At 35.4% G+C, this 15,465-nt stretch overlaps 1 protein-coding gene across 5 annotated transcripts in view; it reads left to right on the top strand.

Annotated features, from left to right (window-relative positions):
* Window positions 1–731: 731 nt before the first annotated feature.
* Window positions 732–15,465, top strand: part of LOC132938341 (protein vein) — a 64,993-nt gene continuing 50,259 nt past the window's right edge. For all 5 annotated transcript variants that reach the window (XR_009663900.1, XR_009663899.1, XR_009663901.1 and 2 more), the window contains exon 1: window positions 732–2,184. Coding sequence is in view for 2 of the 5 variants with exons in the window: in XM_061005122.1 (XP_060861105.1) it covers window positions 1,410–2,184 (775 nt within the window). In the remaining 3 variants the exon portion in view is untranslated. The remainder of the gene's footprint in view (window positions 2,185–15,465) is intronic.

Below are 15,465 nucleotides of genomic sequence, written 5' to 3'. Positions count from 1 at the left end.
ACAAGGGCACCCCACTACCCCGTAAAATGTTAGTCGACTATACTATGCTCGTCTAAACTTTAAATGCTTACATTTACCTACGTATACCTTTTTTTTACCTGTTCAAAAATCACAATTCTCTATACCTACGTATACCTGATAATCTACATGTCCACAATTTTACTTTTATAGATCGAAATACTATGTATGATATATTGTTACGGAATGTGAAATGTGAAATATAAAATGTAAATACCTATGTTTTCATCGAAAATGGTAAAGAAAGTTTAAAAAAAAAATAGTAAAAAGTATACATTTTGACCAAAAATTTATAGTTTTGAAACGATTTAAAATTATGTAAAAGAAATATTTTCAAAAATATTAGTGTTTTCAGAAATAATAATGAGTGGAGAGTTGCGTTAAATTTTATAATATAATACATGTACATCGTATTCGTATATATATATGACTGATACACACAAACATATATACATACATAGCCACATAGGTACATGCATAGGTATACATACAACATACATGTTGTAACATACATATATGTTTTTGCATACAACATAATATTATTATTATTATTATTATGTATCGCTGTGTGTGTGTGAGCGCAAACGTGCGCGCGCGTAATAAATAAAATAATTAATAACGTAAACGTCCCGGCGGTCGTCCGTCAGATGGCACTGACCAATGAGCGACGGCGGCGGCGGCAGCGGCAGCGACGACGACGGCGGCGCGCGACCTCTCGCAGTGTGCTATTCGTAATCGGGGCGTAAGAGTGCACCGGTGCTCGGACGACTTACCCCACGTGCGCGCGTATATCATGCGATGTGCCCCGCCGCCAGTCGTCACATTACCGTTAACGCGTGCGAGTCGAGTGTGAAACCGATTGGTGTTTAGAAAAATATTCCGTTCCGTTAGTATTTTGTTTGTTGAAAGATATACAATTTTTTTCGCAAATAAAATAAAATATTAAGCTATTGCGTTTTTAGATAATTTTTTAAAAAAATTTTTCCCGTTCGTGTTTTCAATGAAATATCACTGATCGGTCCCGACGATTGTTAAATATTTCTCGTCGTTTGCACTTCGCGGTGAAAAAGAGTCATCTATATAAAATAATACATCATCAATCTGGACCGTGTGCGATCACGATGGACACTACCTAACAGAACATTTCGTCCGCAACAGCATAACAACAACAACGACAACAATAATAATAAATCTACCTATCATAATATTATGTGCCGTGTGACACTCGCGTGGTTTTCGTGTTGAATACGCGTTACGTTTTTTTCGTTCTTGTTATTTTCTAAACCGTCGATATCGCTAAATACAGTGCCGACGACCACTTCGCGCCACCTCAAAAATACCCAAAATACCACCTACCCCTTACATCTACACTGCTGCAATGACGGACCCGTATGACGACCGACGCAATCCGTACAAAGAAGTGGGTCGGTGGTGGTGATACGCGCGACATGTCGAATGGTGGTGACGGCGCAGCAGGTGCAGTTTGCGCGTGTGGCCGTCGCCGTCGCCGTCGTCGGACGGCGTCGTCCTCGTCTCCGTCGCCGTCCGTGCTGGCCGTGTGGACGACGGCGTTCGTGCTGGCCGTGATCGTAGGCGGCGGCGGGGTCGAAGCGCTACACTCGGCCGCGGCCGTCTCGACGGCTGGCGGCGGCAGTGCGGCTGCGGCAGCTGCGGCGATGGCGGCGGGCCGGATGGCGCCGTGCGCCCACCTGGGCGACGAGACCAACGACGTGTCGGCTCGGGCGTACGCGTCCGACGTGGTGTTCGAGGGCAAGGTCCGGTCCAAGGGCCCGGTACGGCCCGGGGATGGTACGTACGGCGTCACGTTCGTGGTACAGCGCGTGCACAAAGACGCCATGCAGGCGGTCACGTACGAGGGACTGCGGGTCGGCAGCCCGGTGCGACTCAACTTTCGCGAGAAGCGCGGTGACCGGGACCCACCTCAGCGGAGGCCGCCGCTCCAGCGCCGGGTGGACGCACAGTGCGTGCAGCGGTTCGCGCCGGCCGCCGGCGGTCAGACCGTCGAGGCCAACATCAAACGCGGCGCCAAGTACCTGGTGTTCGTGGCCGGCGTCGGGCCGCACAATCTGTCCGTGCTCGGCGAACCCGTGTTGCGAACGCCCAAGAACGTGGACGCCGTGCAAAAGGTTCTGTGCAGGGACTGTGGTGAGTACCATTTACCGCGTTAATATGTTAATCATTAGTATAGTATCTAGAAGTGGCGTACTTAGGGTTTTACACCTTATAGTAGACACTATTCCTGATTCGCCACCTATGCCACCCTCCCATTCCTCGTAAAATGTATACGGTAAACTTATATAATTAATATAATATCTATTTTATTGTAGTCGTCTGCTAGGTATATAAAAATAAAGATTGATTTTAGTAGAATATAGTATAGAACATCTTATTTTGAACAATTTACTAATAATTAATGTTCCTTTTTTTCACCGAATAACGTACACGTATACAAATAGAAGCTATCCGTTGATATCCGAGTGAATTATCAGGCCAACATTTGCCACCCCTAAAATGTCACCGCTCTAAGCCCTATTATAGGACTGTGCCTATAAATACGCCCATGCATATTATATCCATTAGACTATATTGGGCTCCACAGGCATTTTTAAATTTTATGACTGACATACCTGACGGACGTGTTGTGATATTTCGCAATCGTAGAAGCTCCATTATTGGACGTATTTACGACCAAAAGGTTAGAACTAGTGGTCCGTATTAAAATGGCCCATTGCCGCGACGGTCGGCGTGCAGGAATAGTGTAACCGCACTTGGACTCACGGTTATTTAGTGGTACCTATATTATAATATGAGAAATATTTGTATCTATATACGAACATTGTATACCTACTATTCATCTGAAAATAATTGTTTATTGAACTGAGAGGATGTCAGCGCATTTTCTTCTCTGTCTTATTACTATTACTCTGATCCACGAGCTATGTGTCAAATTTTCGTTAAAACCGTTAAAACCGTTATTAGCTTAATTATAAGAATTAATTGAATATTATCAAATTTAACATAATCTTTGCTTGTGCGTTTGACTTCTTACGATATTTCAGTTAAGTCAAACAATGCAATTTAATAATGCTCACGTACAAACACACATAAAGTTTACTTAACTTAAGGTTTAACTATACCTAGTGCAATTCACTCTTAATACAACAAAGCTACATTTTCTATATTATGTTGCACGTAAGCCAGATATAGGATACAAATAGTTCACTGATATTGTTTTAAGGATTGAGTCAGTAGTGATCATTTTTTGTTTTCCCGGGACTTACAATTATAAATTGCACAGGGACAGCAAACTTAATTAATATTAAAATGCCCATTAAAATAGTTGAAATTTAGTGAAAACACTATAATAATATAGTACCAATACTATCTATCATATAACCAACCATTATTTTGCTATTTTTCACAGAACGCCCGTGTTCGATTTCTGGTCCATAGAAATTTTTGTTGACTCAAAAACGGTTCTCCGAAATCTCACCCACTCACCCACAAAAAACAACAAAAGTCCCTTCGAAAATAGTAAAACCGATACTGTTGTACGCCCACTACTATTAGTTAAAAACTCACTGCAGCTATTCACTTGAACTTACCTCTTGCACATCGACGACCGTAACTTACTACCAGTATAACATACCTATTACATAGAAATATATACTCGAATCACATAAGCGAACCTCAAAAATTGTATTTTTGAATAAAAAAATAAAAACGTTTACCGATACACCGATTAGGCGTAATATACCTACTAATATTCTACACGTAAACGAATATAATATTATAATCCGCCGTTTTTTACCGCCGCGCGGAACGCCGTTCGTATATACGTTCCCGCGTGGAACGCGTCCAAATCATCTATTTTCGGATGGCTGTACGGCGGCGACGACGACGACGACGACTCCGGCCGCCTCGTCTCGCTCGCTTTATCGCTCTCTTGCTTTATCTCCATCGCTCTTTCGCTCTACCTATCACACCATCTCTCTCTCTCACTATATCGCTCTCTCTCTCTCTCTCTCTCTCTCTCTCTCTCTCTCTCTCTCTCTATTTCTCCCAGTACATCTTACTCTCTTTCTCTATCTCTCTCCGTGTCTCCCTCTCTCTATCTCCTCCGTCTGTCTCTGCGATAATATGAGTCAGTAGGTTTTCCGACTACGAAATCGCTCACGAGTGCCCACTTTACGCACGCGTGATATACGCGCAGTACACACGGCCAGAGATCTGTGCAATATATTATAATATTAAAAAATATAATTCTGCAGTAGTCGTATGGTTTTTCTTTTTTCTTTACACTGTAGGTGTTTTTTGCACTATCGCGTTTTCCTCATTCAAATATTATAGTTTCGACGATTTTTCACGCCAGATTTGTCGTCGCGGTCATCGTCTGGCGGAATCATTAGGATTCGAATTTTAAACACACGCGCGTGAGGGTTTAAACGTTATAGATCTCGTCATTATCACACGACTTATATCGATACAAAACATAATATACGCATTATAACGGGTGTATAATATTATAATTATAACATAATACCGATTTCGACGGACTCTGCGGCTCAGGTTTTCGCGTCGTCTCGAATGCGGTGCGCCGGAGGAGCTAGGCTAGGAATCGTTAACGACTATTTTTGGACGTTTCCGCGGCGGCGGCGACGGCTACGACACGATATTATGTTACGTAGGGCGGCCAATGACCAAAAACATCGTATATTATCACTCGTGTGATACCGGCGAAATGCGATCGCTTTGTGCAATACAGTTTTTTTTCTTCAAAAATTAAATTCACCTTTGATTTTTCCGATTCTTTCGTCATTTATTTGGTGACTTACGCATTGTAATAGATTACGTGGGTATTTAAAAATAAGTATTATATTATACGCGGGAAAAATTAACATTTTATTGAGTACTTATACTTATATTAAATAAATGTGAGGTTTTTAAACCGACTACGAGTCGCACTTTAATTTCGGACTGCAGAAGCCCTCACCGCCGCTGTTGGATGATGTAATTTATTGTAAACATTATACCACTTTGGCGTGCACAACCGATGTGAAAGTCAACTAGTCTTTCGGTGATTTGTACACGCATTATTGCTGTTGACCACTAAAATGTAATATATTATTATTATAACATATAAGGTATATTTTATATAAATAGTGCAGTTGTCTTCTGAGACACACTGAGAATTACGTGGCCCAGTGATAATTTTTTTTGCTAGATCCTCATCCGCTTATCCTCATAAATGTGAATTGTCGACTATAAAAAATAATTGTATACGTCTTAATACATAAATAGGAAAAACAAATTCAACAAGGAAAAATAAACACATATTATTACCTACTATCAAGAACACGATTCCCGCCACATGATGGTCAAGACATTATGTCTTTTAAGTTCGATATAGGTACATAATAGAGACGAAATTAATAAAAATACGTTTTCCTAGAAGAATGCAATTTGTTTTTATATAAATTACTCTACTAGGTAACCTACATATTTCATTTATTAATTAAAACACTATGACTGCACAACATTAACAGCAACATGGTTTAAATTTTTAAGATTTATAAAAATGGTTGAATAAGAAAGCCAGTGAGAATACAATATTCGATACAATAACTTATAAATATAAAAATACTAATAAAAAGTTCTTTCCTGGGCGATTTATCGCTCCACCCTCGCACCCTTTATAAATACATCTCTAATATTTGTCTATAATACTGTAAATCTGCCTGTTCAGAGTAACCTTGTCTATTGTTAAAATTAAGGATTTATTTAAATTCTGATTTTTATAATTTTTAACTTTTTAAGTAGGTATCTATCGATATTATGGTATAATTTTTATTTTTTATTAAGAAAAACAATCGGCGGTTGCTGTGGTCACTGTACGTAACATTGCTTTACATAATATAAATATTAAGGCATACAGATTACAAGTATACGTATTAATGTATTATAATGTGATTAAAATCTTAAGACAATTTTTCAAAAATATTTATACGTATTTAAAGATTTGGAGAGTAGCAATCACGCGACTATTTTACCCAAGTTTTATTTGGATTTACAAACCTGATATAATAATATTATGTATAAAATATGTATAAAATACCTAAATAAATACTGCGTTATATTATATTATGTAGTGTTACAATAAATTCTAAATTATGGCCGTGGAGCCGTCCTTGTACGAGAAGTTTGCGAATAATACACACACGACATAATATTCTATAACATATTATTATTATAGGTGACTGATATACGTAATACCCTGACGTGCCGCCGTATAGGTTCATAGTCCTTGGAAAACTGGTGACGCGTTTCGTCAAAACGGAATTGACGAGTATCGCAATAATTAATATTATTAAATTTATTAAACAATTTATTAGCGTTTCACCGGAATGTTATGCGCACTCGTGAACGGCGATGGGAAAACGATTTGGGAAACATATTGAGATCAGACGCGAAGAAAACGGTCGATGGTCACTGTAGTTTTTCTATAATAATATTATTATATTATGATGACTGCCCAATGAAAAATATTTTGGTTACCCGTTTCCGAGTAAAAAAATGTCGGATTTCCACGAATTCATCGTGTCATATACTCATATCGTTTCGTATACTTATTACGTAGGTAACAAAATCTCGGTTACACGCGTTACCTATGCTACAAGTTGAATATTATATCCAACTCAATACACACAACGATGTAGGTAGCTAAAAAAATAAAAACTATAGACTGCCAAGTACTGTATAATACTATTTAAATTAACGCAGCTGTCGTTTGCCTTCATTTTGGTGTATTATAAATTATAAATGCATGCGTGTATAAAAGGATTGTGTTGATAATAGATCATAGCACAGAATGTTTTGTGATAAAATCCATTATTCCCACTAAAATTGTGCATATATTGACTTCGCCTATAATTATCGCGAGTTATCAATGTAGTTTATCATCTGTATAATATCAGCTGTGACTCTATAGTCTATTATATATATATATATATTATATATTATAAAGTATAATATTATGTACGACACGGTACAGTTGAAAGTTATAACTCAGCTTAACGTAAACCATAATGGACGACGATCACCCCGACCATGGTACAAACTTTAACGGAACGACTGCGGTATGCATTTTGCGACCGCGGTCCGCACGGGTCACCGTGGTTACGGTATACTTGTTAGCGGGTAACCGTGATACTTTTCGTCGGCGGTCAGACAGTGTTAGAAAAACGACGTCTTTTCATCCACGTCCGCCGCGCCCATCGCACAATTCGATTCCGATCAAACCGTTTTCACGTCATCAATCGCGAATGCATATTAATAGTTATGACAACAATGACAGTGCGATGACATTCCAACGGAACTTTATCGGCTTGTCTCGTAATTTCCTCATGTCAGATGAACCGCATCGCCGCCCGTTTTCCGAGAATTACAGAGGGCAGCGCGTCAAGGTAAGACCTGCATCATATTATTATCACCTATACCTATTATTCACATATTTATATCATATCGTCTGGCCGTCATCTACAACAGCACTCCCACGCAAACTCGTCTCGAATAAAATCGTCATTCACACGGCCGAAACTGTAGGTTAGTTTAGGTTGGGACCGTAGGTGGTTCAAAGTCGCGCACACGTTCATCGTAACTATCGTAGTACCTATATTATATACGCAATATTATATATACATTATACATTATACATATTAAAATGTATAAGGGTAGTTTTTTTTATCGCATACACTGTGAGTCTTGCCTCTGACAAAAATATTTGAAGTGTTCGAGGCAATCGCGGTATTTCGACGACGTGTGCGGTCGTCCATTAATTTCTGGTGCGCTCAGGTAAAATGGAGTGCCGAAAGGTGGAGAAAAAATAACACTATTTATCGATTGATAAATATTATATTATAACGATCCAGATGGGCGAGCCACTATTTTCGTGTCGATAATCGCGCGACGGTACATATATGTTATATTATTATTATTATAACATTTTAACCGTCCGCCGTTGTCCTCTCTGTCATCGAATGTACGATCGATTAAATTATCAAATTTTGATTTCTTTTGGTACTTATATATATTAGATTATATATAATAATAGCACATAGATCCATCGTTTCGACATACCAACCAAATCCGGATATCGCGAAGACTTATCAATGGTTTTCTACGGATTTGGTTCCTATAATGATTAAATATAATATGCTATAGACTATAGAGTATACTAAATATTATTCACAAAACTATAATATTTTTCGATCGACGAGTTTAGATCAATTTCGTATAATATTTTATACCTTTATAAACATTATTAACATAAGATAATTAAAATATGCCTACCCTACCATACACTGAAAAGTTCGTAAAAATTACGACTTTAAATTTTTGAAAACCCATCCGGTTACAAGCGAGAATCATAATATAACCGCGTTCCGGTGCTCGGAGGTGAATCATATATTATAAAGCTTTGCGCGGGGGAGTATCGGAAATACGAAATTATATCATTATTGTCAACTACGATCGGCGATTTAGATATTTTCATATGACTTAAAGTATATTGGATCGAGGGACCTTGTGGTACGAGTATATACTACTATAAAAGGGATCGTCGAAACATACATATTTCGTATATATTATACTATTGGTACATTCTTATACTTTTTGTCTACGTGCGTACCATTTTTTTAAGACTTTTCCCGCAAGGCCGTAAATACATACGTATAATATGCGTTGTATTATTATTAAAATAATAACTATATACGTGCGTACTACAGTATACATAATATAATATAATATATATATATATATATCATATTATGCGTTATACAACATAAATTGGTTTTCGTCCTAGCGCGCACGTGTGCACGTAATGATTGTGCGATAATCATATTATTTCTCACGATAAATATTGTCAACGAGACAAAAGTACACATTATGTTGTATACTTATATGTAATATACCAATCGATTAGTCCAGGATCCGACGACGGCACGGTTTGTGTGGCATCTCTGTGTGTATATCTATCTAATAATATTATAATACGCGCATATGTGATATATGATGCGCTCGGTAAAGCACTTGTAAAACGTAAAATCGAATAATAATATAATATACATCGTATAGACGGCGGCGGTCGTAATGTAAACACTCGTGTGTCCGTAATGCAGAGACAAAGCAGACGGGTATACGGAGTACCCTCGCGTACGTTCGTCGGACGAAGAAAAGAATCTGAGAACGTTGTGACGTTTTCACCGCGCGTAAAACATCTACTTCGATTATATAGGGGTCACCGATTAATAGATTTGGTGGGCCACTTTAGAAATTCGAAAATATTTTGGGGGTCATAATAATTTAATGTACAAGTTTAACCAAAGAAAGTAATGGCAAAAGAAAAAAGAAAAAGAAAACTAATGAATAATCACAAAAAATAAATTTCTTATCTACGGGTCACGTGAAGTTCGTCCACGTGACGCCATATGGTGACCCTGGCCGTTTTTTTGTATACACAAAAATATGAGACGTAAACCTAAACGTTGGATACATCGAAACCCATGTCGTGGGTACATATAGATATCGAGTATGTTACGAAATCCGTCAGCGGGACCACGCAAAAATCGTTCCGTTTTCTAAAATATATGTACGTAACGCAGACTATTATTATACTTGATTACAAACCGTTTGCACTGCGCAGGGATCGAGTACACTTCTTTAGATTCTTTTGAGTTTTGACGGGTTTCCCGTAGTTTTGGACCAGTATTACAAATTACCTAGGTAAGGTATATATTGTGTTGTAATTTCGTATATCGTACGCAAAAAACCTCGTCTCTCTTGATATTTGGCACAAGCACGCGTGTCCGCGTGATATAGTGCATATTATAATATCACCGGTGTATTATTATTGTATACACACATACAAGCGCAATTTGGGCAGTGTACGAGTGCACTGTGAAAACCGTCTAGACAGTAGACACACGCTCGTCTGTGCGGAGGAGTAACACAATATTATAATAATATCATACATACACGCAGTAGGTAGTTGTAGTAGGTATGTAGGTATGTTTATATATGTACATGCTGCAGCAGTGTTATAATTGTCGTTGCGCAGAGTTATCGTGAAAATAATAAACGCGACTTAACTCATGACAGTAATAATAATACGAAGGTCGTGACCACCGACTGTTGAAGCGAAAATAATATATTATTTTAAATATATTTATACATTTATGTACAAAGTATAAATTCCATAGTATACATATTCTATTGCGAGAATCTTTTAATATTAAAAAATGATTATTTCTAAAATTAAGTATAAACGTATTCGGAAATATTTTGTTTTACATAATTTCAAGTAAAAATTTTTTTTCTTCTTTTAAGTTTTTATTTTTTAAATGACAGCATATATTTTTAGTTTAATATAGGAATGTAGAACATTTTTCTGAAAATTTCAATGTAGAAAAATCGTATTTTTAATTAAAAGTTAATTATTTAGTTTTAAAATAGGTATTTACAGTTTACATGAGCTGAGTGGTTTCACATTTGTACACCGCGTAATGTTGGCTCATCTATCCACTAATCTAACTTAAAATAATTATAACTCGTTCGAAATTTAATTTTTATACATCAAAATTTAAAATTCTATGAAAATATTAATTTTCATAAAATTATGAAGTTGAAAATTGTAATTGCGTGCCGTCATTCAAAAAAACATAAATACTTAAAAATTATAACGATAAACAAATCCAACAAAAATATTATTTTGTTGTTATTTCCAACTACCTATGTAAAAAAATAAAATGACTGAAGTGTAAATACTTTTCGAGATAATGGATGTTTACTGTGAAACGAATCAATTGGTACCTACACGGTATCTACACGTCGTATATACACGTTATGTACTTAATATAATATTTTACGGTGTCAAATTTAAGTGAATTAATTAATTATCTATAACATAGGTTACGGAATTCTTGCCACCCACCATCTTCCTCAATTGGTATTAAATATTATAGCTTATTTTAAAATAATGAAATAACCTTAAATTTACATTTTTTAAATTAAATAATTTAAAAGATTTTTCCAGGCGTCTGAGTGGTGACTACGTACACACTGCACGTTAAAACGATTGTAATTATAATATTATGTTTACGAAATTCTTTGCATAGATTGTTTTCCTTGTGTTCTATATTATAAGCATAAAATCAAAACCGTTTGTTTTGATGTATTTTCTAATGTAAGCATTAGCAATGTCGCAATATCGTGGGAATAATAAATAATTATTGTTGTTCATACAATTAAAAAAAAAATGGTATAAAAAGTACAATACTTTCATATCGTATTTATACGGAACGGACTCGATGTGCATTATTTAATAAAAATGTTTTCCGGGGATATATTTTTATCCTGCGTAAATATTATCTTATGAACAATTATGATAGACGATTATGATGGTATCCTAATAGATATTATAAAATACTTAAATACGTTTAAATTGTGTACTCAATAATTTCAAATAAATAAAACCAAACAAATTGTGTACGATTGTCGATTTTCGGAGTTTGATGATTTTTGTCCGTAACATTATAAAATGCCTATAACCATTATCGATGAAGGTGCTTTAACATAGTAGTGTATGTCCACGAAAGAGTACGAGTGCAAAAAGTGAAACTTTTGTAATTGGAAACAACCTTAGTTTTATAAACGGTTTTACTTTGCTAAGTATTTGTTCTGAACCTGTCCTACTAATTTTATTATAAAGTTGGTGTAAAGATTTCTTTACTACCTAATACATAAGATAATATAATAAATAATGACAACCATATTAATTGTATCATTCGATAAGGGGTGTGTGCGCAATGAAACTCGAGTCTAAGGGTCGTATACATGTCGATGCTTAAGCTATATGTACTTATGAATCAAATGAGACTTTGGCTTAAGAAAAGAAAAAGTATTACCTAAGTTAAGGTTGGTCGAGTCTGGTCGAGACCTACCTTAAGCATTGTTTTAATTATTATCACATTTTTTTAGACTCTGAGCGGAGCGAGAAAGCTAGTGGTTTTACAATGGTGTTTTTTATTTTTAAATTATGAAAATTAGTCTAAGCAATACTTATTGCTAAAGCATCGACTATAAATACGACCCTAAGAATCGAATGCGTGAAGGTTTTGATGTATAACCAAAACCATATCTACATTCGGTAAACACTTTGTTGTTTTTGATTATGTTTGTTTAACAATACAATATAATTTCGTATAGTCGCGATGAATGACCTTGATAAGGTTATAAGAAGCTCCTTTGCAGTGAAACCGACACACTGTGCGCGCGTTTGTGTGTTGGGGAGGATAGGAAGGAACGCGGCCGCGCAGAACAATGGAAAACGTTAAAGATAATTACATGGCCCAGGGTAACCAGGAGTACTAGTCACACACACACACACTTACACACTTACTATAAGTTATAACTATTACTATTACTATTACTACTACTATTACTACTACTACTACTACGACTACTACTACTAATAATAATAATAATACTACTAATAATACTATATAACTATTACTATTACTACTACTACTACTACTACTACTACTACTACTATTACTACTACTACTACTACTACTACTACTACTACTACTACTACTACTACTACTACTACTACTATTACTAGTATTAATGTTTAGACGCGGCATTCAATATTATTACATTCGTGTTGTTATGTGTTCTTTCTCTTTGCAGCCTTCTTCCCTTGTTTTTTATTATTATTATTATTATTTCTTTATCATTATTAAACGCACTCGAACGTTTCCGCCTCTTTATACACAATATTATTATGACGACGAACTCCGTAGTTCGGGTCTCCATATTATAATACATAATACAGAGTAGGTACCACCGGGCGTGCAGTAGGTGTATAATATATAAATATACTATTCCATTATTATTGTTATTATATATACCACGACGATTCCCACCGTCACCGACAAATCGACGGCGTTAGAAAAAAAAATTAACACCACCCTCTCCCCGCAAACGTATATAGACATACACGCGTTAATCCGTATGCATCTTCGCGGTGCAGTTAAGAACGTCATATTTCATAATATACACAACATAAATAATAACTGCAGCACAGCCGTGTACGCGCGTTTATAAGTATCCGTTTTAAGCCGTAGTTTTGTCTCATTCGGTCACACGACGGTGATGACGGCAGCGGTGGTGGCGGTGGAGTTAATTCGGTCGTCGGAAAAAGAGTGAGTCCTGTCTATATATAGTATTTATATATAGGTAGTATAGGTACACGTATGATAGTAACAATTTTTCATGTTGTATATATATTCATATTACATATAACTATACAATTATATAATATAAAATATACACAGTCGCATTGACCAAACACTGTGGTCATTATATGATATCGATAAATTGTATTTAATCGAATTTCTGCGTCGAAATACTACGACTTTTTAACGTGACGTTATCGCATTTGTCCATATTTCCAAAATTATACTATATGAAAAGAGCCGTTGAAAATATATTATACCTTTCGTTACATTTTAGGTACTACCACGCAATTTGTGTAGGCTACACACATTATTTCGGTACCTATATTGTACATTTATACGTATAATAGTATTATCTGTGCGTATTCGGACGCTTCGAAATCATTAGTTGCGCACTGCGCGTCGCACATATATTTATCACGAAAATTACGTCCGATGTTATAGATTTTGACGTAATATTGTAACTTGTCCGTTCGAAACATATATGTACTCTCTCTTACACACACATACACATGTTTATTCATGAGATGGGATCCGCCAAATAACCGTCATGGCATCGCGTAATTTAATGTGTACCCACCGCCGTACTATAGTCTGTTTAAGATGTAAATTGGTAAGCCGTTACATACCGTAGGCATACTATAACGATAACCTCGTCATCAGGATATGAATATTTTATAATCGATATCAGCTTTTACTGTTGGTTATTATTATTGTACAGAATTTAGTCAATGAGCCACTAAATACAATGTGTATTAAGAAGCAACTACTATTAAAATTATGTTTGTATATATTATATATTTTATCATTATAATATAATTTAAATCGTTTTGTTTTCTCTGATTTTATTCTTCGCCGGAGCGGAACAAGGGTAACAACTTCGGCGGGTTCTCGAGTGATTCTCTGACGATATACGACGGTGACGGAAATCCTATTAAATTCTATGACATAGCCAAAAATTAATAATGCAGGAAACCATTCCCATAAAGCTAACACAGAAAACTGGAAACACGGTGGCCCACTCTGCGGTATAATAGATATTACCGCAGAAATAAAAACTAACCGACAGAATGCTTTTTGACATCACCACGATATCATATCGAAAAAGCTTGCAAGAATATATTACCACGACAGAACAACATATTTTTAGTAGTGATGCAGAGATATATTATATCTTTTTGGAAATACATTTTTTGCTGGATTTTTAAACTAAATGTATAGTTAACTACTGTGATTTTAATAGTTGATTATAATTATTTTATAGTATACCATTAACTATTATATTATTACCTACAAATTAGATATCTCTTTTGTTTGAATATGGTAACAATATACCATGCGTAAAGCATTCTAATCAAAATGTCAACAATACTTAAGTTAATAAGTTAATTGTTAGATTCTAACTCTTAATTTACTTAACTGCGTTAAAAAAATCTAGGTATTAACTTTAAATTTTTTTAGATCTTTTCACATTAATGTATATTAACTGAATTAAAATTATTATTATCACGAGCAGCCTAATATAAAATTTGTAATAACTAATAAGTAGAGTTTACGTAAAAATTGGAATTTGTTCACTCAATCAAAAACACCAGTTATACAGATCAAATTTAAAGATAATAAAAATATCTAAGTATACCAAATGTATACTAGTTTACACGTGCGAAAATACACGGAAATGGTTTTCTGATTTTTCTTCCTCATTTAAATGGTGTAAACTAGACTTAATCGCGTATACGTAGACACGTAGTACCTTCTATGGTATTAATATTATAAAATATAACGAACAATTAAATATATCTAATATATATGTATTATAGGTAGATATTTATAACATGTCGTTACGTCAATAAAATAATATAAAGGCCTACTCAAACAAAACCCCGCCTCCGTCCTACATCCACCTAATTACATATTGAGTTTTTTTTATTTTTTTTTTATAATAATATTATTTTGGTTAACTTATTATTCAATGTGTACACATTCTTATTATGGTTTATCATTATCATGATACTTGTTTTAATTATATTTTAGATTCTATGCGGAGATGTATAGGTATTAATTTTACAATGATGTGTTTTTGTGTCATCACATTTTGGAAGTAAAAATGCTTCAGTATCTTTTCTTGTATAAA

This window comes from Metopolophium dirhodum, chromosome 2 (assembly GCF_019925205.1).
Source record: "Metopolophium dirhodum isolate CAU chromosome 2, ASM1992520v1, whole genome shotgun sequence".
Lineage (NCBI taxonomy): Eukaryota > Metazoa > Arthropoda > Insecta > Hemiptera > Aphididae > Metopolophium > Metopolophium dirhodum.
The sequence above is the reverse complement of the archived record's forward strand: the minus strand, read 5'-3'. Positions and strand labels throughout refer to the sequence as shown.